General features: G+C 36.1%; 1 protein-coding gene across 6 annotated transcripts in view; it reads left to right on the top strand.

Annotated features, from left to right (window-relative positions):
- HMGCLL1 (3-hydroxy-3-methylglutaryl-CoA lyase like 1) overlaps positions 1-26,790 on the top strand; it is a 185,704-nt gene that overhangs the window by 140,441 nt on the left and 18,473 nt on the right. For 3 of the 6 annotated variants that reach the window (XM_081294411.1, XM_081294412.1, XM_081294410.1), the window contains 2 exons: positions 19,627-19,752; positions 25,565-26,034. In XM_081294411.1, the coding sequence (XP_081150537.1) occupies positions 19,627-19,752; positions 25,565-25,807 (369 nt within the window). In that variant the 3' untranslated portion in view covers positions 25,808-26,034. Of the gene's footprint in view, positions 1-19,626; positions 19,753-23,458; positions 26,035-26,790 lie in introns of those variants that run through there. The other 3 variants (XM_081294415.1, XM_081294413.1, XM_081294414.1) reach the window with 2 other exon arrangements.

Genomic DNA, 26,790 nt, shown 5'->3' with positions numbered 1-26,790 from the left:
TACAGGAATGCCTTTGATTTATGCGTGTTGATTTTATAACCTGCCACTTTGCTGAATTCATTTATTAACTCTAGCAGCTTCTTTGTAGACTCTTTTGGGTCTGTTAAGTATATTATCATGTCATCCTCAAATAGCGATAATCTAATTTCTTCTTTTCCTATTTTTATGCCTTTAATTTCTTTTGTCTGTCTAATTGCTCTGGCTAGTACTTCGAGAACTAAATTGAATAGAAGTGGTGATAGAGGGCATCCCTGTCTTGTTCCAGATTTTAGAGGGAATGCCTTCAGTTTTTCTCCGTTTAGGATGATGCTAGCCTGAGGTTTAGCATATATAGCTTTTACAATGTTGAGGTAAGTTCCTGTTATCCCTAGTTTTTCTAGTGTTTTGAACATAAAGGGATGCTGTACTTTGTCAAATGCTTTTTCTGCATCTATCGAGATGATCATATGGTTCTTGTCTTTAAGTCTATTGATGTGGTGAATAGCATTTATTGATTTCCGTATATTGAACCATCCTTGCATCCCAGGAATGAATCCTACTTGATCATGGTGCACAAGTTTTCTGATATGTTTTTGTATTCAATTCGCCAGAATTTTATTGAGAATTTTTGCATCCAAGTTCATTAGAGATATTGGTCTGTAGTTTTCTTTCTTTGAAGTATCTTTGTCTGGTTTTGGGATCAAAGTGATGTTGGCCTCATAGAATGAATTTCGAAGAGCTCCTTCTTTTTCTATTTCTTGAAATAGCTTGAAAAGTATTGGTATTAATTCTTCTTTGAAGGTTTTGTAGAACTCCGCTGTATACCCATCCGGTCCAGGGCTTTTCTTGGTTGGTAGTCTTTTGACGGCTTCTTCTATTTCTTCCTTTGTTATTGGTCTGTTTAAATTGTGTGTGTCTTCCTGTCTCAATCTGGGCAAATCATATGCCTTAAGAAATTTATCGATATCTTCACTATCTTCTATTTTATTGGAATATAGGGTTTCAAAATACTTTCTAATTATCTTCTGTATTTCTGTAGTGTCTGTTGTGATATTGCCTGAAAAAAAGCAATTTGCACCTGACACCAGGGTTGATTTTATGTTCCATCTCAGTTAATGTGCCATCTTCCACTTACATGTTAAGTTAGAAGTCATAGGGCTTTTGTTTATGACCCTTCACTTCCTTCAGTCCTTCCTTATTCTTTTATATACTATTTTTACCTCATAAATTCATCTCAAATATATGACTTAATAAAGCTCTTTCTTTTGCTTTACTTTAATACTCACCACCAAGGACTTGATTCATTGCACCCATTTTCTACATAACATTTCTACTTACAGATTTCTCCATCTTTTCTCCATATTAACTTTGCTTCTTTGATGGTGAGATCTGTGTAAAACAAAGTGCTGGTGATGTCATGATTACTCATAAACCTTTAACCTTAAATAAAACTTTATTTCTTAGACAGTTTTAAATTCCTGCCCTCCCTATAGAAGACATTCATGGCCTCTCATTATCAGAAACTGTATTCCATCCACAATGGAGCTCCTACAAGAAAGTCCCATTAAATATTCTTAGTACATCTTTGTTGTATTCATTTTATATGTCTTTTTACAGTCCATTCTTTCTATATAAATATTCTTTTCTTCACCATGCTCCTGCTTGGAATAGCAAAAACCCTGATTCAGAGGCAAACTCTTCATCAAAATGTTTATCTTACCTGCCATTTTTCCTGTCCCTTTTTTGCTCCACCACAAGCTAAAAACTAACTGGTATTTCTGAATAGCTTTGTTTCTAATTCTCATAAGAGCTACTGCATTTTACTTTGTATTATAGTAATACAGATTTAGAAATATCTTCTCTGGCAGATCATTAACTTTGTGATTTGTGTTACTACTCTTGTTTGCAAGTGAAATTATACAACTCTGCTGAGGGCCATTACAAAGTAGGAAATTTCCTTGCCAGCGTACCCCATGTTAAATTCGCTGTTGACCTTGCATGTGTGTTTGAGAAAGGTGACCCTGCTCAACGACCAGGGAGGATCCAGGATTAGGGTGTGTCCTGCAGTTTGAGGAAGTATCCCGCTCCTTGGGTTAAGGGCGTTCCCAGTTTAAGACCTTGGATTTTAGGGAAGTTCGATGTTGAGGATTATTGCTGCTGGAATTAGGGCGTTCCTGCTGCCTGAGCTCCCGTTGAGTTCTCGTGAGATTCAGAGAGCATTTTGGGAAAAAAGCCTCGTGGAGTAGGTGAATTGGGTGGCAGCAGAACTGGGATTGCCCCAGAACGTGTGTGGAGGCCGGTGTGAGTTCGGGAATAAAGAATTGCTGTTTGAAACTACAAAGCTGTGTGGTGGCTCGTGATTCTGTGCCCAGCCAAGACTGCGGCACAACTCAATACATTATATGCAAAAGGGGGGATTTATATAGGGGTATCTGTATCTCACAGAACTCATAAAAGGGGTATATGTATCTCAATAATTTATGTAGAGGTATTTTATAGAAACCTCTTTGAAAAAGTATGCAGACAAGTTAATACCAGAAATTTGGAAGGAAGTCTTTCTTCCTGATCCTAAATCTCATCTTTACCTAAAACCAAACATATAACATTATTCATAATAGTGTTAAGCAGTGTCTCATTTTTTTCAATTATAAAATTGAAATGATAATAATAATATCTGCTCTTAGGGTTTGTATTTAAAAAATTTCCCCCCATAAGCTATGTGTTAGGCAATGTAGCAATGTTCAGAGGTAAAAAGATTGGATCATAAGAGCTGCAACCTCATCAGTAGATAAATCCATTTGATGGTTTAATAATTTGAATGGACTACTGGGTGGTAACTGTAGGTAAGTGGGATGTGGCTGAAGGAAGTTGTTCTGTGGGACCTAAAACTATATCTGTCTCCAGCTCCTAATCTCTCTCTGTTTCCTGGATGCCATGAGCTCATCAGCTTTCCTCCAATGTGCTTTTCTGCCACAACATTCTGCCTTAACCTTAGGCCCAAAGCAATGGAGCCAACTGACCATGGACTGAGACTTCTGAAACCATGAGCTAAAATAAACTTTTTCTCCTGGAAGTTGTTCTTGTCAGGTAATTAGGTCACAGCAACAAAAAGTTGACTAACATACCTATTACTAGTATTCTTGTGTAGTTTAAACTACATTGTATAGCTATCATTAAATGCTATTCCTTTATTTATTTATTTATTTTTGTACTGCTATGGATTGAAGCCAGGTCCTTGCACATACTAGACAAGTGCTCTACCACAGTGCTATACCCTCAGCTCATTAAATTTATGTTATTTAAAAAGCAAAGATGGAAAAGGAATAAAGTTGAACCTCTGGAAGGACTAAAATGCTGTCTGGAATTTAGGCTTCATTTCTCTCGTTCAACTATGCTTTATTTCCCTTTTTACTAGATTGAATTTCTGTGTTCCCCATTGCTCATGGAAAGAATTGTTTGCCCATAGCCCATGTGCTGTACATCTCGCCTCTTAGGTAGATGGATTCTGTGTCTCTGTTCCAAATCTGGGGAGGAGAGTGTGATTGACCCAATTTAGGTCCAATCAGCTGCAGCCAGGATTAATAAGAAAAAAAAAGTCACCAAGCAAACATTTTCCAGAAACCCATTTTTATGAGAAAGTACTTCCAAGAGAAGAAGGTTCAGGGAGAAAACAAAATAGGTAATGATTCACTAAAATGTTTTGTCAGTTTTTGTATCCTCAGAAATGTAGTTCTCCACATTGAATTGTACCACGTCTAATTATTGCCATCATATTTGCACTTGTCTTGATATTGCATTCATTATAGTTCTGTACATATCATTTATTCAGTTGTGCTTTCAAAAATCTTTGAGTAATAAGCTGTTATGTTCTAGGTCCTGTGCCATGTACTCAAAGTTTAATAGAGTGACATAGAATGAAGCTCTGGTCATCATTAAGCTAATTTAAATTGGTTGTTGCTTTGACTTTTTCCAAAAATTTGGTGTACACGCTCTCACAAGGTCTCTCTGGTTTGTGAATATGGGTTACGTTGTTACTCTTCATCAGAATCACTGTATTTTCAATTTTTTTTCTTTTAAAATTGAAATTACACTTTCTTCTTTTTACTTATTAACATTTAATTGTATTTCACCACATAAGGGAGGCCTCCCACTAGCATCCATTTAGAAACAACCATAGAAATTCCAGAAACAAAAAGGCCGTGTTATAGATCATTTCTATGACTGCTACCTATGGAACTTCAGGTAAGCTCCTAAAGCTCTTTGTATGAGCTGTGGGGGCTTATGCTGCAGTTCGGCTGCAGCAAAATAATCGGGGTTGGGGGGGGGTGACGAGCAACTTGTGTACATTGATACAGCAGGAGTGGGAGCCGTTTATTGTAGGACAGGAGGGGTATATATACATTACACACAGCTTATCTAATTAACATAAACTAGATACAGCAGTCAACCAATAAGGAATCTCCACACTTAATGGGTCGCTGGCGTTACTTCACAAACCACTCCCTCTGGCAAAATGCCAGGCGCCATCCTGACTTGTTTACAGACCCTAACAGGCTTAATTCCTTTTATATCAATCAATCAGTATTATTTCTATAAGGGCTTTGGGCCTAATTATTTATTTGTAAAAATCTGTGATTTGCAGATTACTATGAAAAATATACAGTGGCCTCTCTCAAGATATTGTTTACACAAGTTCTTTATGGCTGTATCCCACTTTCTTCCTCATCCCCATTATCATTATTTCCATCCACCTCTCTTTGTATGTGCATTGAAAAGTGTTGAGCCCTAATGGGAGTAACTATCAGGGAGTCAGAACATAATCAACATTTTCCTGGACTCTTAACAGATGAACTCAATTGCTCTGTTTTTGAGAGGATTGGACATTTATTTTTCTCAAAAGCTTCAGGGTCTTTGTTCCTTTCATTTATCTCTGTACCTCTGCCTGTCCTCCCTTTTCACCCCAGTTAAAAGGATATTTTTCTCTATTAATTTCTTGGTTCACCTCTCTGTATCTACCTTAATCCCCAACTCACACCCATCTGTAAGGATCTTCATTGCTAATTTTTCTCTTCAATGTATGATATAATTCTTCACTTCAATTAGCTCTGTCCTTTCTGGTTTCCAACCTAAATGCTTCATATAAGCTTATTGCCTCTCCATTCGTATATGACCCCTCCCTTTTTTTAACCACTTTCTTATTCATTTTGTCACTGTGTCCTCTGTCTGCCTCTGTATTCTTGTTATATACTTTTTAAATCCAGCATTTTCTGGGATCTATGTGCCAAGACACACGATAAGCTCTTTTTTTTGGAAAGATCTCACTGGTTCCTTAACAAATCTGTGAATCAGTACTATTGCTCTCATTTTAGGTTGGGGGAACAGAGAGGTAAAATAACATTGTCAGGATCACAAAGTGGACAAGTGATAGACCAAGTTCAAATAGATGTCTACCTTCCCAAACTGATCCCTTAAGCACTAGGCTCTATAAGCTGCACTTGTTTTCAAACCTATTGTGAGTTTTACTCTGACCTGCATGATGCTGAAATGACTCATTTCAATATTTGTAATTAGGTGAATTTCTCAGCTATTAGGTTTCTTATCTATGTGCAGCATTCTTCACAGGGGTTTGAGTATTAAAAAAAAAAATCCACCCTTTGAACTTCCTCTTGAACTTCTTGTCTCTTTCACTGATGCATCTTCCTTCTTCCTTCCCACAAAAGTAAGAACCCAGCACCATGACTGGAGTTTCTGCCATTCTTACTCTAGACAAGTTCCTTCAGAGAGCTCAGAAATGGGTTGTCTAAATAAAATAAGAGTTTTTTTTTCTTATTTTTAATTGTCTAAGAGATAGCTGCTTTAAGGAAAAAAAAAGTACCAATGTGTTATGGTATTACCTATACAAAAGTAAAAAATATATGGAAACAGTAGCCCAAAGGATGGGTGAAAAAAATTGGAATGTATTGTTATAAGCTCCTTTTCTTACATGTGATGCAGTATTTGGAGGTAGATTGTAATTAAAGATGTATATTTACAACTATTAAATAATTTAAAGAAGACAAAATATTAAGTCAATAGGGGAGATAAATGAATAATAAAAATATTCAACTAATGAAAGAGAAGGAATGAAAAAGGAAAAAACAGCTGAGAGCAGTAGTGTATACTGGTAATCCCATCGAATGGGAGGCTGAAGCAAGAGGATCATTGCTAGTTCAAAGCCAACCTCAGCAACTTAGTGAGGCTCTAAGCAACTCAGTGAGACCCTGTCTCTAAATAAAATACAAAAAAGTGCTGGGGATCTGGTTTAGTTGTTAAGGCCCCTGAGTTCAATCCCTATTAAAAAAAAAGAGAAGAAAAGAAAAAAACAAAACAAAAAGAACAGATCAATGGAAGAAATGGAAAGCAGCTTGAAAAAATCCAAACTTCTCTTGGTGTCTGAGTTCTAATTGTATTTACTGATATCACACTGCACCCCCACATGAATAATGGCTTGAACACACGTATGTTTTTTTCTCACTCATGTAATAGGCCACTGCACATGTTCCTTGTCAGTGGGCATCTGCCTTCCAGCTGTTCATTCGGGAACCCAGGCTCCTTCCTTCTTTCGGTTCACCATCTCCTAGGGCCTTTGTCATCTGCCTTTGACTATTAAAGGAAGAAGGCACATGGTTTCTGAAAATACCCATTCTAGAAATGGCCTGTATCACTTTGCTCATATGCCAAGAAGACACAGTCACATACTCACTTTTAAGGACAATGACAGTTCTGTAATGTCATCTAGCTGAGAATCCCAGAAGAGGAAGAAACGGATATTTGCTGAAGAACTAGCACTACCTGAAATACCTCAACAGTCAAATCAAAAATTAAGAGATTGCCAAGCTCTTTTTTTTTAACCTATAAGTCATCTCAGAATTTGAAACAATACATATATTTGGGTTTTACATGAAAAAATTTAGGTTTTGGCATAGAACATAGAAATCTGCATGTTAACTAGGGACCTCGGGAAATTCTGACACTCAGATGTTCTCATTCTGAGACTGCACAAGGCAGGAGGGAGTCTTTGGGACTGCAGCAGGATGTATTGACATCTGCGATGTTTCTAGGATTAACTCTAGTCTCTTGCCACTCAAGAGTGTTCTGGGGACCAGCAGCTTTGGCATATTTTAGGAGTTGGAAATGCAGCATCTCAGGCATCACCTCGGACCCATTAAGTAAATTAATATTCTCTTTAAAGATTAAGAAGCAATGATATGATTATTTTATGCCAGTGTGTTAGAAAACATGGATTGCTACTGAAGAAATGAAGTGATAGGAGCAACAACATGCATTCAAGAATAGGCGAAAGTAGATAATGCTGAAAGGGAATCATCTAGAGAATTTGAATTGAATCCAAGAAATGAGAGCCTGAGTATACTTTGGGGATTATTGTACTGGCAGAAGAAAGGAATGATTATGGAAGAAGAATATATATTTACTAATAAGGTTTGTTTTTGCACAAATACGGCAAAAATGAGCACTAGTCCTATTGCCAAAATGAAGAATGCAATCCTGACATTGAAACTAGGTACAAGTCCCAGAGCCTCAGTGAGAATCCACTTATGGTATGTATTTATTATACAGGATTGAAAAAAATCTAGAAACACAAATGAATTGGACCTAACATGGTATCCTGTTCTTTTTTTTTTTTTAAAGAGAGAGTGAAAGAGGAGAGAGAGAGAGAGAGAGAGAGAGAGAGAGAATTTTTTAATATTTATTATTTTTTAGTTCTCGGCAGACACAACATCTTTGTTTGTATGTGGTGCTGAGGATCGAACCCTGGCCGCACGCATGCCAGGCGAGCGCGCTACCGCTTGAGCCACATCCCCAGCCCGTATCCTGTTCTTTTATCTTCCATTTTCTCATAATCATTTTCCCAAACGATTAAATGTTCCTTGAAAATGTTTAACTATTTCATACTATTTTACACAACTTATTAACTATTTCCCTCTTGTTGTATATTTAACTTAAGGACTTATTCCCACTGTTAGAAGTAATATTACAAAGAATGTCCATCCTTAACCATCAATCTATCTCAACATTGCTGGCTATTTTCTTGGGCTAGCTTCCTAGAAATACAAACACTAGGATAACAAAACACTTATTTTCTGAAGTCTCTTGATAATGTTCCTAGGCTGTATGGAAACTTTTCAGAAAGTTGAAGGAAGTCTCATAAGAATATAAAGTCTTTTTGGCTTTTGATTTTTCAATACTTTCTTCTTAATTCATACTCTGTTGCCTGGAGTTGTTTTATGAGTTGAATGAAAGCATGCATGTAGTGTTTAGTCATGTGCCTGGCACATAATCAGTCCTTGAGAAGTCTGAACTATTAATATTGAACAATAGTGTAGACTTGTTCCATTCTTATTCTGTCTCATACTAACCATATGAAGCCTCAGTTTCGTCATCAGTAAAATGGGCATGTATTACCAACTACTTCCTATTGATTTTGTAGAGCTTTACCTTATATGAGGCATATGATACAATGACTGTGACAAAATAAGCGTTTGCTAAACGTTTGTTAATACCATTTATTATTTTCTTAGTCTTAAATGAAATTGGGAATTTTCTTCTGATATATTCTTTTCATTTCTTATCCCTTCTATATACACACTGTGTTTTCTATTTGAATATGAATGCTCCAAAAGAAAGTAAGAAAATACAGGGGTAGTGTAGTCCAGTGAGGCTCAGGAGGCCATGGCAGGAGGTTCACAAGTTCAAAGCCAGCCTTAGCACTTAGTGAGGCCCTAAACAACTTAGTGAAATCCTGTCTCAAAATAAAAAATAAAAAGTGCTAGGGATGTGGCTCAGTGGTTAAGTGCCCCAGGGTTTAATCTCTGGTACCAAAAAAAAAAAAAAAAAGGAAGAAAATAATTTCTTTTGTGAGGCCAGGAGGATTCAAGTATTTAGTAAAACCTTTATCCAAAGGACAAACATGTTATAGAAAAAGCATTAATAATGCTTTATGTTATCTTATTCCTGAATAAAACAGTATGTGTGTGTGTGTAATTGTTTGCTTAATTGCAATTTGTGCTATTAACCCATGTTTACTTAATTGTTTACCAATTTTGATATATACTTCAGTTTTAAAATTCTGGGCATTATTTATACATGCTAACTGGTCATTGTCAATGGCTCCCATAGCATGATATGTTCTCAATACACTTAAATAACACAAAGACTTTTTCTCTTGGGGTTACCATTGCTCAAGGTATAATAATGATTTAGGGTACTGGTTGGAAGCATCTCTAGGCAGGATCTGTGCTTATTGTAAAAGGTGTCCATCTGTCCTGGCCACTGAAGACTAATGCCCCATGTATGGGTAATGCTATTCCTTTTTTAGAGGAAACACCGGCTTTAAAGACTAAGTAGAAAAGGAAATAAACTGAAAAAATGATTAACTTTAACCCCCAAATGAATAATTCCTCCATCGGGAATTTTCTTGCTATTTTAAATTAAGTCTATCATTACAGATTTTTAGAGAAAATTTTAGGATAAAATAAATAGACAACTTTTTCAAAACAAATTAACATTATTCAAATGCTACATGTTCTTTGGTACTTTTATGATCTCAATACCTAAGCGTTTAGGTTTCATTAAATTATCTGAAAACAAGAACATATAGAAGATTCTAAATTTTGCAAAATTATTTCTGTTCTTCTTCTTGTGTTTATCAGTTTTGCTTGGGGAATAAGTTCTTAATAGGACCAACAAAAAGACAAGTCATCACTTTTTTTTTAGTTAACTTTTCAGCATGGTCTGGGTACCTGAAGGTCATACAAAATTAACACTTTTCAGAACTCACCTAAGATTGTAGTATAGGAACCATATGCCCTTGATAACAGTCAATTTGCTTTTTCCAGAAGTGGCCACTACTATTTTATCTATTTTACTCAACCCTTAAGTCCAAGCACATTATTTGTGGAGCTCAAGCAGACAAAAGACATAACCCAAGTCACCAGGTTTATCATATCCTGGGGCCATGGGTTAATAGCACAAATTGCAATTTTGAGAACAGTGGGATTCAAGGAGACTTCAAATCCCTCAATTTTTGCTTTTGTTTTTTCAGCCCTACTTATTTGTTAATAACAGGCTACTTACCAGTGAGAAATAATTGATGTAATAAATTTAATCTAATTATGTTGAAATATGTAATTGTTTTATATTCTAACATTAGGTTTCATGAACTACAGAGTTTTGTGTATATTCAATGATCCTGGTGCATAGAATATGCTTAATAAACATGTTAAGCCCAGAGGAAAAACAAGCAAAAATAAACTGGATATTTTATAGTTTCATGTGTTCTTCACCATTAGTATCCTTATTTGAAATAGAATAAAAGTATTTATTTGGTAAATATGAAACTATTTATTTATGTGTTTGGTATTTTCTTGGGCTGGAACATAATCCAGTTGCAAACATACGACTTTAACTTGGTAGATTTTTGTGCTACATTGCCACCTGGTGGGTATTCATCTAAAATGCATTTTTCTTTAAAAACAAACAAGACAACAAAAACAACAAAAAAATCCCGTCTGCTATGTACTTAATATGCACATGTGCACACACAACAGGAACCTGAGTCTGGAGTCTGAAGACAGCGCTTTGTGTTTGGAGAAGTGGAAAAGGGAACATTTCTTAAGAGTAATCCTTTAATGCCAACAATCTCCTTCATGATAAAATGAGCTAAGTGACCCATTTATTATTTTCAAATAAAGGATGATATGATTTCAGTGGTAAAATATTAAAATGTTTCCTCTATTTAAAACAAAATGATCGATGAAAAGAAATAATGTTTTTATTCCAAGTCTGTTCACAATGATATTACAGATTGTTTTCAATGGGACAAGGAAATTGATCTGAAGACAATGTCCATAGTAAAACTAAATTTTCTTGTATAGCAATGAGTTGAAATTTACAAATCAGTTTAGTCAGAAATAAGAGCATATAATTTATTTTTTAAATCTCTTTTTAACTGGTACACAAAGCCATAAAAATTATACATATTTACAGATTAACTTGCGATGTTTTAATTCATGTGTATGTTGTGTGATGTTTAAATCAGTGAAACATATCTATTTCCTCAAACATTTATCTTTTATTTATGGTAAAAACATACGAAACCCTTTCTTCCAAATTCTTGAAATATATAGTACAGTATCATTATATATTGTTACTCTACTGTGCAATAGCACACTAGAAATTCTTACTGCCATTTAGTACAACTTAGTACCCTGGCCAGCCTTTCCTCATGCCCCTTCCCCTGCCCTACAGCCTCTGGTGACCACCACTCCAATCTTATCTTCTATAGCACCAACTTTTTCAGATTCCACATATGAATGAAATCATGCAGAACTTGTCTTCTGGGTCTGGCTTATTTTGTTTAACATGATGATCTCCAGTTCCATCCATTTTGTCACAAATAATAGGATTTTTTCTTTCTTTCTTTTTTATTTTTTTGATGAAAAGTATCCTCTTACGTATATATGTACCATATTTTCTTTATTAATTCATTAGTTAGTGAACACTGGTTTTTCCATTTTGGGGCTATGTAAAGGGCATATTATTTAGTATATAGATAATATTATCCATTGAAATCTTTATTTCTAGGAAGAGAATTCACTATTTCCTAGAGGAAAGAATTTAGAGGATATTGTATAAAATTAAATACTTTAAAGTACTGTAATTTTGTTTCAAAAAGACTTTAGGGGAAACTAATATCATTTTGTTGTTTAAATTAAGGTAATAAACATTAAACTATTTAAAATGTTTTATAAGTGCATTTTAGTTATATATAATAGCAGGATTCATTTTGACATAATCATATATGCATGGAATATAATTTGTTCATTTCAGGGAACTGATATCATAATATTCCTCTTCAAAGGTAATACATTAAGGTTTTTTAATAAACTGTCTTTAAAATTGCATAAACCTTAAATCCATGTATTGCTCTTAGTATTGATTCAGTTAATTTGTGAATAGAGCTTACTGGGAAAGACCTGTGTCTAGGGCTAAGGTGACATGGGAGAAGAGGGAAAGAACACTTTCCAGTTAATCTCTTCTCCAGATCATGTCTGTAGAGTGACCCCGCAATCTTAGGCCCTAGAAAGATCAATTAGCTGCAGAACTGTTATGTTCACTGAGAAATTTGGAGTCTTTGATTTGTAGACAATCATCTCATTTATTTGCTATTACACTGCACAGACACGAGCTAAAGTTTGCAGAAAACTTTCTTTTTCATTGTCTACTTATATATGTAATGAATATTCATAATAAGGGCATTGGAAAAAACACATGAATAGAATTGTAATAAAATAAATTAGCTATAACACTCTACCCATGTGTTAATATTTCCAGTGTTAACATTTTGGTGTATGTTATCTAAATCCTTCACTTTTTAGAAAATAGTATAATGAGTACACTATTATAAAATCCTTTAACCTATTTATTTTCCTTAATTATCTATTTTTGTAGCAACAATCATTCCAATTTATAGATACATTGAAATTAATTTAAATTACTCCCCATTATGAGACATTTGAATTGTTTTCAAATTTCCCTTCTTAAAAAAACTATAACTGCAATGAGTCTATACACAGATGTATGAATAAATGTGGGTTATCATTGTCAGCATACATATTCTCATTCATATATTTTTATTTCTTATTAATTATTTAACTAGGATTTATTAAATATTCATAGAAAGGTTTTTTTTTCATAGGGGATTTCTGGAACAATCAAAATATTGACAATACTAGTTAATTGCTCACTATAAAAGACTCTAATTTACATTTCTACTAGTTTAAGTTTGACTGTTTCCCTTTAGTTCCAACAATGTAGTCCTTTTAAAAAATATTTATTGAAGTATAACACACATATAACAAAAGCATGCAGATGATAAGCTCAGGGAATGTGATTCAAGGAAAGGAAGGGACCCCACAGCCCAGAACCTCTCCTTGATCCCAACTGTTTCCACACTGCAGAAGATGGCTATTATCCTCACTTTTCGACACCTTGATCAGTGCTATTTTAGGACTTTATCTAAATGGAATCATTTATTATTGTTTTTTGGTGCTCATCTTCTTTCATGCAAGATTTTCTTTGTGGGATTTGTGTTTGCCATTGAAGCCACACGTTGTTTCATGTGTAGTTGTCTATGCTATCCTATTTCACGGCCAAAGTTCTTTTTTCATTTTTTTTTTTTCAGTCTGGAAGCATAAGGCATCACAGTGTTGTAGTTCTCACTCACCCTCTCTGACTTCCTGTGAGACTCAGCACGTTGGCTTGGCCTCCAAGGTGATCTGTTTTCTCTATTCTCTGTTTACTCTTTTCTCTATTGTGACACTGGTTGCTTTATTGTGAATTAATCTTTCACCTTTGCCCAAACAACAGGACACTGGGGCCTTTATTTACAAAATAGGACAGTGATTTTTGCTTTTCATTGTTTCCCCAAAGATCAACTGAGAATAAAAAAAACCATGCTTTTTTGACAAGGAAAGGAATTTTCCTTCTGGGTCTCCTATAGTTGTAGGGTGTTGATCCTCAGCAGTGAGAAAATGGATATGATGCATGGATTCCAGACCCCAGGAGTCAATCATCACCTGGTGGGCTGAAGCTATCTTTCACCTATTATGCTAGTTCCTCAGACTTTTGCTATCTAAGGGTTTTTTGAGGTCTTCCTTCATAAACTCTTTGAGCCAGGTGCGGTGGTGCATGGCTATAATCCCAGTGGCTCAGGAGGCTGAGGAAGGAGAATAGAGAGTTCAAAGCCAGTCTCAGCAGTGGCGAAGCACTAAGTGACTCAGTGAGACCCTGTCTCTAAAGAAAATACAAAATAGGGCTGGGGATGTGGTTCAGTGGTTGAGTCCCCCTGAATTCAATCCTTGGTACTCCAAAAACAAATAAAAACAAACAAAAAACCTCTTTGAAATGTTGACTGGTCATGGTTAATGTCTTTTGCTTTGTTTCATAGTCCAGGGGTCTTTTATTTTTTTATACCCACTATGCCATGAATTAATAGGGAGTAGGTTCTAGGAGCTCAGGCTCCCTCTATTGAGTCTCACAAAATGTGCTTCACTGGGTGGAGCAGGCTGAACTCTGTTGAGCCCAGATAGGTTTTTCTTTCACTTACTTCTTTTTCTGACTGTTTTCTTTCATGTGTTTCAGGAAGCTGTTTGGGCTCTTAGAGGGCTCCATGTGCTCAATATTCATGTTAATTCTCTTGGCAGGAATCTTGTCTTTGTTTATTTACAACAGTGCCAACTGCATGCTGGATAAGATTTTAGACTGCCAGTTTTGCCCAGGAAACATTTGTGTGTGGTTCATTTTTGAACAGCATTAATTCTCTTGATGTCTACAATAACAACCTTCTTGCAGATGTGCACATATGTGGCCAAGGGAACAACTCCATGTTTTCTAAAAGTCCTAGAGAACAAAGTATTGGGTGCCTCACCTCTTTCCTTTTGTGCTCCTTGTTTTGGCAAATTTCTGGAAGATGGCAGTTCTGGACAAAAGGAAGGCCATGGTTGACTTCTTCAGGCTGACTCATGTCTGAGACTATCAAAGGGTGATACAGACAAGAACCTCTGCCCCAGAGAATTTAGCTACAGATCATCAGGTACAACTTTAAAGAAATGCTAGTACCTGGCCCCATATACAGACAGAGATTCTGATTTGATTACTTTGGGGAGAAGCTTTGCCATTGGTAGTTTTAAAGAGCCATAGGTAATTCTAATAGGTAGACAGGATTGAGAACTACTGAAATTTTTATGTCTTTGATAATAAATTCAATTCTATTAAATAGATCAATTTTAACCTACATGTAAAAAAAAGAAAAGAAAAAAAAAAAGCCCTGACTATTAAATGTCATGGCAGACTCCCCCAGATGGAGCAACTTCTCAATATTTGCCTTTTCCAACCACTAGATAATATCACAAATTTTACTTCTAGAGTGTAATTCTTTTTTGGGGGGGCAGGAATTACCGGGGATCGAACTCAGAAGCACTCCACCACTGGGCCATATCCCCATCCCTATTTTGTATTTTATTTAGAGACAGGGTCTCACTAAGTTGCTTAGTGCCTCACTTTTGCTGAGGCTGGCTTTGAACTAGCGATCCTTGCCTCCTGAGCGTTTGGGATTACAGGCATGCGCCAGGCACTATAGTGTAATTCTTTATTCTTACTATTTTGTTTCATATCAAATGTAAATTATTCTATGTAGACCACTCTATTAGCTGATTTTTAATTAAAACCTGCATATAATTGATCTTGTCAGATCATTATTTGAGAAAGGTTATGGGGAATGGAAAGAATTATTGAGGCTTTCCCATATTGAGGAATATAATGAGAAAAATGAAGGTACAAGAATGGTCTACCAATCTTTTGTAAACTTGTCCTAGGTCCCCAATAATACCAGGGCCTATTGAACTGTAGTTCTACCCTCAAGAGCCTTGGTGAACATCCTGTTAAATCTTTCAAGGAAAACTAGAAAAGTAATTCAAAAAGTGCAGTCCTGTTTGAATGCCAAAGGGACCCAGGAGCCAATTGAAAGAGCTCCCAATGCCAAATGTGGAACATGTCTATATTGTAATGTAGTGGCACCCCTCCTCCACTGGGTTTCTCCAGAAACCTTCACCATGGCTGATTTTAGGACTGTCGACAAGAGTCTGTACAAAAGGGTTATACAAAATTACATATAAGAGGAAAGGAGGGGTAAGAGAAAAATAATACAAGTGGAAGAAATGATTTACAGTAGAGGGGGTAGAGAGAGAAAAGGGGAGGGGAGGGGAGGGGAGGGGAAGGGGGATAGTAGAAAATAGGATAGACAGCAGAATACATCAGACACTAGAATGGCAATATGTAAATCAATGGAAGTGTAACTGATGTGATACAGCAATCTGTATACGGGGTAAAAATGGGAGTTCATAACCCACTTGAATCAAACTGTGAAATATGATATATTAAGAACTATGTAATGTTTTGAATGACCAACAATAAAAAAAAAAAAGAATTCAATGTAGATAAACTTCCTATTTTCGTGTTGCCCTGTTCTACTTGGCCACTGGCCAGGAAGAAATCAGCATGCCAGGTGTTTGTTTTTCACAAACATTTATCCAGGATAGTTGTTTGTGAAAATGTGTAAACAAGGCCTCTGGCCTTGAGCTGGAGCTTTACAGAGGTGTCTACATTTCTAAGATAAGAGAAGTTACCAATTGGGCTCCCTGGTAACAGCTGGCAGCGGGAGGAGAGAAAGGGGAGAAGAAGCTCTCCCCTTCTCAGATATTGTCTTTGAAGGGTTAACTTGCCCAGAACAGTGAAAGAAAAAGCTGCTTTTGTGTGAACTTCTGCAGACTGTGAACTTCTGAGCCCCTCCTCTTACGTGCCGGGTATAAAATTCTGAAACTACCTAAACTCGGGGTTCAGGGGATTGATTGATTACAGCAAAAGCTGTGCCCTCTGAACCTGCTGCAGCCAAATAAAACTGTTTCCTGTTATCTTTGGTGCCTTGCCTCGTCTGTCCCTTACAATAGTAAAACATACAGTAATGGATTGTAATCCAAAGTGCAAAATAAGTATATATGAGTCCTTATTAATACAAATGAATGTTCAAATAAATAAGTAAATAAATGAGGCAAAATAGACAAATCTCTCATTTAGAAGAATTCCAAATAATTTATGTAGATATTCTTTATTCTTTAAGGGCAAACTGCACACAGTGACTTTTTTTCTTCTTCAAAGAGTATACTATGAAAAGGGAGAGGAGAGGAGAGGAGAGGAGAGGAGAGGAGAGGAGAGGAGAGGAGAGGAGAGGGGAGGGGAGGGGAGGAGAGGAGAGGAGAGAGAGAGAGAGAGAGAGAGAGAGAGAGAGAGAGAGAGAGAGAGACTGACTTTGCAGTGTACATACTTGGCAAATGTCACCTCTGTCAGGTTATCAGGGTTAATATTAACAGTCATTACTCATGGCGACAGTATGTACCCTTGATATGATGTTTGGGAATAATACTTCACCTCTGTAGTCTTCCCTCCAGGGTTCTATATCTCCAGTCTAGCAATGAGAAAAAAATAAATAAAATCAGGTAACTCAAATTGAAGCACATTGTATAAAATATATTCTAGTACTACTCAAAATAGTCTGAGCCTGAGAAGATATGGCCACTAATGTAATGTGGTGTCCTGAAAAGCACTTGGAATAGAAAAAGACACTGGCTAAAAAATATCTTAAGAATTTTGTTTTGTTTTGTTTGTTTTTTGAGAGGCTGGGGATTAAACCCAGAGTCTTACACATACTAGGCAAGCACTCTACTACTGAGCCATACCCCAGCCTTAGAAATTCCTTTTAAAGTGTCTAAAGAAATATGAATAATGTATCTACTTTATGTTAATAATAACATTTCAGTATCTGTTTAATGGTTGTGACAAATATACCATAATAATATAAAATTCGGCAGTTCTTTGTGTATCCAAACTTTAGTCAGATTTCTGAATTTTCTTCTAGGTTCATCTGGGTAATTGCTCCAAAAATCCAATTTTAGCAATCCTTGCTAAATCAGTGTAGCAAGAATCCCAACCCTTGACATTTGATCACCCTCTGTATCTGATCAAGTCTCTCATCTTCTACTATCCCCCACCCGATGACTGATCACTCTGCCTATTTTCAGAAAAAGCCTGTTAGATTGGTTTAGTTAGAATCCCCTTTACCCCTATTATTTCCTCTTAGTAATTTTCCATTCACTGACCCCTCTCCCTGCTCTTAAGCTATAAATTCCCACTTGTGCATGCTGTATTTGGAGTTGGTCCCAGTGTCTCTCTCCCACAGTAAAACTCTATTGCAGGGATCCTGTAGCTATCACAATGATCCTTAATGAAATCTTCCTCAATGGGCTTTAACAAGTATCCTTGCATAATGCTTTCTTTAACAGATGGTAAAAGTGGAGGAAACTGAGTGAGTAGTACATGATAATTTTCAGTACTTTCTTCACATGTATTCTGAAAATCTAAAAGTGTCCAAAATATAAAGTTTATTTTTAAAATAAAGGTAAAGAAATGGAGGAAGGAAGGAAGGAAGGAAGGAAGGAAGGAAGGAAGGAAGGAAGGAAGGAAGGAAGGAAGGAAGGAAGGAAGGGGAGAGGAGTCAAGAAATGAGGATCAGCAGTTGCTGGGATCTTTCTTCTGAAAAATTAAAATTCCCAGGTGCCAACCAAGATCTCCTGAATCAGAAACTCTGAGGATGTAGCAGCAATCTGTGATTCAAATTCTGTGATTGAGAACCACTTAAGAGGCAGCTGGCCAAGAGTTTTGCTTCAAGGAGCTTCTTATTTTAGATGAAGTCATATTACTTTTTCTACAGTGCTCAAGAGTGAAAAATTAGGTCAGTCCTTTCTGTAACTTCTGACCATAAAATCATCACCTTTCAAGAGAAATGACATATATGCCTGCTTCTTCACATGTCATTAGTATTTGATCTCCAGGGCCTTCTGTATGTGCTTATCTTCCAATGTCTCCAGCACATAGATCTTCACTTCTGTGCCCCCAAGCATACAATCAGGTACCACCTTGCATGTTTCCAGTGGCTATGAATCAAGGCAGAGTAAGAGTTCTCTGCAGAGAGAGTACCTCACCTGCCAGATAATGACCTTAAGCCAACTGTTTCATCCCTGTGTACTTGTTATATGTGTTTTTCTCTGTTTTTTTTTTTTTGGTTGATAATCCAAAAATTTCTTCTGAAATTGGGCATGGAAGCACTTGCCTGAATCCTAGTTACTTGGGTGGCTGAGGTAGGAGGACCTCAAATTCTAGGACAGCCTGAGCAACTTAGCAAGACCCTGTCTCAAAAATACAATAAAAATGGGCTGGGGTGTAGCTCAGTGCTTAAGCACACTTGGGTTCAATTCCCAGGAAAACACACACACACACACACACACACACACACACACAAAGTCAAAATAATATCTTCTTCATGAGATTTTCTGACAATGCAGAGTTAAGACACATATGGTGTTAAGATTAGTATTCAGCACTCGGTAAGAACTCAATAAATGATCTGGTGTTATTGTTAGTGGTATGTGTTGCGTCTTAAATACTGCTTATCTTCCCGAAGGAGCAGAGTTTTGTCTACAAAATAATATTTCAATAATAATTGCACAAACTGAATTGCACATACTTTTCCATGTATGATCGCTCTGTCACACACATACAGGTCTTCTCAGACACCTTGATTTTGTGTTGTGGTGGGAATTATTGAATGTTGTTTATGCAATGCTTTTATGATAAAGATAGAAAATTGTAGAATATATAAAACTGGTAGTGAATTAACCTTCACTTCAGAAAGCTCTAGTATTTATAGTTGGGCTATTATAAAAAAAATAATACCACTTTAATTTCTGTTGAAAGGATTTTTAATTCTGGAGATCCTTAGCAGACTTTCTATTGGTCTAAGAGACAAGATGAGTCAGAAAAGAAATGTGCACCCCAGGGACTGTTCTAGCAGCAGGTGGATAAGTGAATATGTTTGGATAACATGCTTCAATGTTGTTTATTTGCTGTTTGCCAAGGTTGAATAGAAATGAAACTATTTACACACAGATGCCTTAGGTGTTTTGGTTTATTTTCCAGATGGGAATTAACGTGGTGGACTCCGCAGTGTCAGGATTAGGTGGCTGCCCTTATGCAAAAGGTGCTTCCGGGAATGTAGCCACTGAGGATTTGATATATATGCTTAATGGCCTGGGGCTCAATACAGTAAGTTGCTTTAACAATATTTCAATACTCACGTGTTACTTCCAGTTCCAAATTGAAATGCTTCTCAGATTTGGGAAGCAATGCTGAGGTCAAAGTTTTACTACATATTTGTTATTTGCTAAAATGCACAGTGGGAAAATATAGAGTTCTTTTCTTTTTTTCCCCAGCAGTTTCATAAAATAACTATCACTATAGCCCAATCATCAATAGTGCTACTGTTTCACATTTTATAGTGTTTTATAAACTCTAAAGTAGTTTTCCATGTATGATCTGATATGACTTTACACACTTTGTGAGAGCCTGTGTCTTTTACTGTTATGATTGTTGAATTTTGCAGTTTCGTGTTTTGTACGGATACTGTCCTTGGAGGAAACTGAGATCTAGATGGTCTCACAGTGACAACGAGGGCTTCTGAAAAAAAAAGCCAGTGAGGGTCAAAAGACAAAATGATCAGTAAGGGAATGGAGCTTGGAAATATTTAGCATGTGAGACATTGATGGCAAGAATGGTCCCTTTCCAAGTAGCACCTGAAAAGGCACATGCTGTGTGGTAATGTCCACCAAAATCGATGCCTTTTTTTGCCACATACTTGATAACAATCTGTAAGTCTATAAGGCAGTCTTTAAAAAGAAAGAATACAAAAGGCAAAAAAAAAAATCTATGCACAGTTGAATACAAATCCAAACTGCTTTCTGAGACGGGAAAGCATGGACTGTATTATTAAATAGATCCCCCCCCCCGCCTGTCTTCTTTTTCACCCTAATTACATGAATGTTCCTTCAGCACCAAACTTGCTTATTGTCCACATTCTGCTTCTCACCTCCACCCCTTATGATTTACCACTCCTTGGAATAGCCTTATGACACATACTCCATTTCAGCTGGAAAGCGAGTTACCTTCATCCTGAAAGTATTCTCCCAGCATCTCCATGTCTGTCTCCAAGGCCAAGAGATGAATCTCCTCTCCTTAGTCCTTCCTCGCTACCCTCTGTATCTTCACCTCGGAACATACCACACAAGGCTGTATCATTACTCTGCTTACCTGTTCAACATCCTGCACAGGCAGATAGCAATTATTGTAGTTTTTTCATACTCAATGCCTGTGACATTAAAAAAAAAGTCCAAAAAACTATCTATTGAGATTTTGCTTGACATCAAATACCAACAGCTGTTTTCTACAAACACCAAAAGCTATTGCTTATGTTCTGTGGTTAGGAATAAGTACAATTTCATTTACTAAGCAGCTTAATCATTTCTATCAGAATCTTCTATGACAGAAGCTCTAGAGAAATAGATCCTGAATCAAACTCAGCGATGCTTAGTATGTATCAGGTCCTGTTACATAACTGTGGGGTCCAAATGCAAATAAGTTGCTCTGGTTCTAAGAATTTTAAGAAGGATTATAGCATTGAATGGTAGCCACTGTTTAACTGTTGTCCAATCTCATAAAGCAAGTCTCTCTGTAGAATGTAATCTCACCATGAATCACAGGCTCAATCATTTGCCAAGCACCACTAGTTTGACTTTTAAGTTTGGCTGTTTATACCTTCCTCACTGTCCTCACCATGACTACATGTGGGTAGGCTCTTATTTTTTTCCTGAATAGTGATCTCCTACATTGATGATGGCTTCTGACTTGCCTTGGAATTTATCCTCCATGTTGCCATCAGAACATTTTATCTTAAAATACAAGTATGAATATGCCACGGTGTACCTTGAACACCCATCAGTGGATTCTCATTTCCTCAAAAACCAAGACTGTGCTCTATCATATAATCCAGCCTATATATACTTTTTTTTCAGCTCCAAAGTCATTTTTTAGCTTTTCTCAATAAGCATCATGATAAGCTTGTCCACTGTCCTCCATATGTACCCTGCTATTTTTTAGATATCTTATGTTGCTTTTCTCTCTGCCTGTAATGTCCCACACATCCTCCTTCCTCTCAAAGACTCATTCTCTCCATATAAAACCCAAGTCAGGATTTACCCCTCATAGCACCCTTCCCTGACATATTTTCTCCATTCCTTTTCCTCATGAGTTGGTTGCTCCACACTTCTGTCTTCATAAGTACCTGAGCATATCTCCATGGCTCAAACTATAGTACACATTTTTCTGCTTATGGTTCTATATCAGGGAGCAGAAGTTCCCTAAAGACAGAAAACACATTCCATGTCAGATTCTGAAAGCCCCAGAACAAATCATAGTGCATGACACACGTTTAGGCACCTGATAAATGATTTAAGAATAAATGCTGTGTTGTTTCATGAGGATATCTATGAATCAAATAAAATGGTAGAGAAGGACCAAGATGAAATTCTTCTTTGGAATGACATCAATGAATTCCATATTTAATAGTTATAAATGGAATCCTTAGAAAGCAAATAGGAACATTAATGACCAAAATCTTCCTATGAACCCTGGTGGAATATCATTCAGAAATGAAAGACACATGAAGATAGTTTTACAAAATTTAAATATTACTGGATTAACCTAAAATGTGCTTAATGAATACTGTCTGAAGTCATTACTATGACAAAACCAAATTTCTCATACCAAAGCAAATTCACTCCTGAAAACAACTACCCTGAAAACAGCTCTACAATAAAAGAAAAATAATGACAGTCACTTACATGTGTTATTTTACAAACTGTTTTTCTTGATAATTCTGGAAAAAGAGAAGTAATCTACAAAGAAAACGGTGCTTCAAATATTTCAGAGAGAAGTGTTTAAAAAGTCTCCATTTTCTAAAATGATGATCATTATTATGAAAACCCTTATGAATATTTACACTTGTTGTTTTAGGAAATTCAGACTTCCATAAAGATTAAATCTACTCCTTAAGAGCAAGGAAGACTGGACATGTTTAATTGAAAGCCCTCACTGTGTCTAGTCCATGTTAAGGGAGGACACAAAAGCTTACGAAATGCTACACAAGGACCAGTCTGTGGCTGAGCCACTTAATGCTGTGACCCTCCCTAGGACAGAAGAGTTCTGGGTGCAGACTTTGATGGTGACCTTTTGCTTCTTCAAGGCCCAGAGATAAGGAGTATGCCCTGAACTTGGACTTCATACCCAACCGTGTCTGTCATCCAGGGATTTACCCAAGCTTTTGCTGATCCTCTTTATATTTTCAGAGAATTCACACTCTCAGGCAAAGAAGTTCCAGATGTGTACTAAATACTTCCTCATTTTATCTAACTTACAACTAACCCCTTTACCATCATATGGGTAATAATGAATTAAAAAGTTACATTCATCTTTCCTATAATCCAAATGGCTTTATCAAATTTGTTTCTTGTATATTAAAGATATTTTTTTTCCAAATTCAAATCTCATATACAACTTTCTCCAAGACATTATCATTTTTATTTCTATTACTGATATTTTGTGAACTCTTTTCTAATTCCATTATTGTCCTTCCTATAAATCTGATATTCTCCTGAATTACACTGAGTTATTCAGGCACGCCTAACCTATATTATTATATGAGGGTAAGATTCTATGTCTCAATAACGGAGAACAACCTTAAATATTGATTACATGATTCATGAAAACAAATGTTGCCCCCAAGTCAATAAAATAATCAATACAGTGTTTATAAATTTTAAATAGTTATTTAATTACTAATAAAATTTAAAGGGATCTGTTTTGTCTTTTTTCTTTCTAATGCTCCATTCCCTCTGCTGTCTCTTCTTTTCCTCACTAGGGTGTGGATCTCTACAAAGTAATGGAAGCTGGTGACTTTATATGCAAAGCTGTGCATAAAAATACAAACTCTAAAGTAGCACAAGCCTCCTTCAGTGCTTGACATCAGTGGATTTGTGACTTAAGATCAAGAAGATCCATTTCAGCAGCATACATTCATCTGAAAATCATTAGTGCCAACTCATTTTGAAATGTAATAGGCAAAGGTGGAGAAAGAGGAATAACTTTTTAAAAACATGATTACTGAGTAGACTATGACATCAATAGTAAGCAATACCAGTCATCAGGAAAATCATAATTGGAGGATGAGTAATGAAACTTGTAGACATCCTTTTGAACTTGGAGGAAAAAATGTCTCATCTTTTGCTCTTGTAGAGATGACTTTTTAATTTAGTAGACATGAATATTGACCTCAGATTTCCCTAAGTGTCACATACTGTGTTAATACTTAATCATGCTAGCTTAGCATAGTATACACATTGTCAGTAGTTTATGAGCTCCCGCATAGTGTGCAGAGTGTGTGGCCTTGATATTATGTGTTATGCCTCTGGATCTCAACTTTCCATTTGCCAAGTCAGTTAAGTTATGGATAAAGAGCCAAATCTCCATCTGACCCTGCATAATTTTAGAATAGAACTTTTATATTTCAAGTAAGGCTAACATCTGTTAACTATTTCAGTGACTTTATCTGGTTCCAAGAGACCGTGGTCAATGGCAAGACGCCATATCCTGGAAATGCATTATAGCCGCCCATGTTTGTTACACACATCCAGTTTACCATACTTTACCTTTCATCAGCTATGGAAAAAAAGCAAAAAAAAAAAAAAAAAAAGGCATGTTGTTACTTAACTATTGAGAAATCATAAAGTATGACTTTTGTTTTTAAGTTTTCAGTAATGAGAACACAAAGATGCAGGTACCATAATCCAACTCCTTAATTTCAGTTCACTTCCAAATTGCCCAAGGAAATACCAATGAGATCCCAAGGATATTAAGATGATTTTTAGTTCATGAAATATATTGGTTCATGTTAATTCAGGGTACCTTGACTCTATCAGATCATTTTTTGGTTCACCTTTTAAAATGGTTATTTTAAAGTTGAAATGGGAGAAATTTTGTCTTTTGTACTAAACAACATTGCCAGAGAGACAAATTTAGTATATTAAAGACTAAGAGAAAGGGAAGCAGGGAACGTTATTTAGAAAAACATTGCTATAACCTATGCAAATCATACAGGGATGGTGTTATTACATGTGGATCTGGAATGTCAGTTCTATTACTTATATAGACTTTCCCAATAATACTGGTGATCTTATCTTTGAATAAATTTTAATATAAATTGAAATATGAAAGTGAGCTTTATGGACTTTTTGGAATATATTCATTAAAACCATTGAAATAAAGATAGATTTAAGAAAATAATTATGGATTGCAACTAAGTCATCTTTAAAGACACAGGGTAAGAAAAGTATCAGAAAGTCAGCATTGATAATTGACAAAACAAAACTAAATTCCTATGGAAGAGGCCAACCTACCAGCTCGTGACACTGTTTTGGAGCAGGGGCTGTAACAGCACACTCGTTTTGCAGAGTACTGAAAGCAGTTCTCTGTTCTCTGTTTGTTAGGTAGGGTGTGAGAATAGTGTGAGTAGCATGCAAAATGGCAACTGGTTATAGATCTGCTTCAGTTATATCTCCCTTGTGCATCTCTCTCCATGAAGTATGTACCCTTGCACACTAAGGGAGCAAAAAGGTACCTTTACCAAGTATGCACAGCAGGGAAACTGGCTTTTCCTCTCTTTCTCAAAGCTGGTGAGTTCTTAGTTTTGAGATATTTGAAAAAGTACCTTTTGATACAAACTGCATATAGAAACTGAGACGGGGAAATGTTGCTGTTTTGAACTTAAATCATGGACTGTTCAAGAAACAGAGCAAATAGAAATTCTATGTTCAGTCTAGCACCCAGTTACACAGCACTCATATCAGCCTGCAGATTCATTTTCGTGACTATCTGATCATATTTGCAACATGAAAGTTTATGTTTTAGATACTGGTATCCCTTTCTTTACCCCAAATTCTTTGCTAGCTTAATGAGATTTTTTTTTCAGGTTTTGGAAGAAAACTCAGATAATCATATAAAGCTGTCTGAAACCCACAGACAGAATCCACCCAAAGTTATGTCTCAGCTAACCAGAAATCCTTGGAATCATTGCAAGACCCACCAAAATAACTCACCTGCTCATATATCAATACCATGTTTAGTTTCGGGGAAAGGATTTAAGAATAAAAATGCAATTATAGCTTTTGTTGAAATGCAAATTAAAATAATATTTTATAAAATCTATGCCTAAGTCAAGAAAATATTCATTCTATGTATTAGAACCTGTAATGCATTTTTATCATGTGTGTGTTAATGACCTATTATAGACAAACATTTTAAGACTACATTCTCTGAAAAATAACAATTTTAGAATCCTGCATTCCTAAAATTCACAAAGCAAATGAATGAAATCTGGCTATGACTTTCTGGGGAAATTCAGATGCCATTGTGATGTTATTCATTATGATCACTACAACATTTAATAAATGTCCTTTTAACTGTACTTATATGGTTATTAATTTCTATATATGTACATTCTGTGTCTTCTAAGTAATTAACTCCAAATATTAGTCATAGATTATTTAGCACAGAGAAAATAAGTCACAGATATCATCTTTGTCACAATTGTAATGAAGAAATAAAACTAAGGACTGGGAACCAGTCAGAAATCTGAATTGAAGAAATATACAGGAGAAGGACTGCTATATATGCCAATGACCATTTTGCTTTTGTGGACTGAAGATATGGGTTTTGTACTTGTATGGGGCAGTCCCAAGAGTTAAAAGAATAGTTTTAGTGATATAAAGATAGGGAGGAAGGGACTGAAAAGTAAGAGAGACAGAGATGGGGGAATGTAGGCATGGAGTGAGGGAAGGAGAATGGGAGAATTAGAAAGAGACAGAGGGGCAGAGGTAAGAAATCTCTTCCTTACACTTGAATGGCTGAACAGAAGGACGGATTCTGCTGTGATAGGGTGTACCAGTAACAGAAAACTCACTAGGCTTAAGCACAATAAAACTTCTTTTATGTGCTAAATATTCAGTAAAAAAATAAATGATTTTCCACCACTGTTTAACTCAATGGCTCAATCGTGTTACAAGTTAACATTTTCTCTCCATTTTCTTTCTTGTCTAACCTCAAGGTATGGGGTCACCTTTAGACCCTTGCTCCTCATGGGTGCAAGGCTGTGGGCACTCTCAGCCTTCACATTCTAGTGCTCAGCAGCTGTAGGGC

This window comes from Spermophilus citellus (genome assembly GCF_964194105.1).
Source record: "Spermophilus citellus genome assembly, chromosome: 5".
NCBI lineage: Eukaryota > Metazoa > Chordata > Mammalia > Rodentia > Sciuridae > Spermophilus > Spermophilus citellus.
This window is presented reverse-complemented; position numbering and strand designations above follow the sequence as displayed.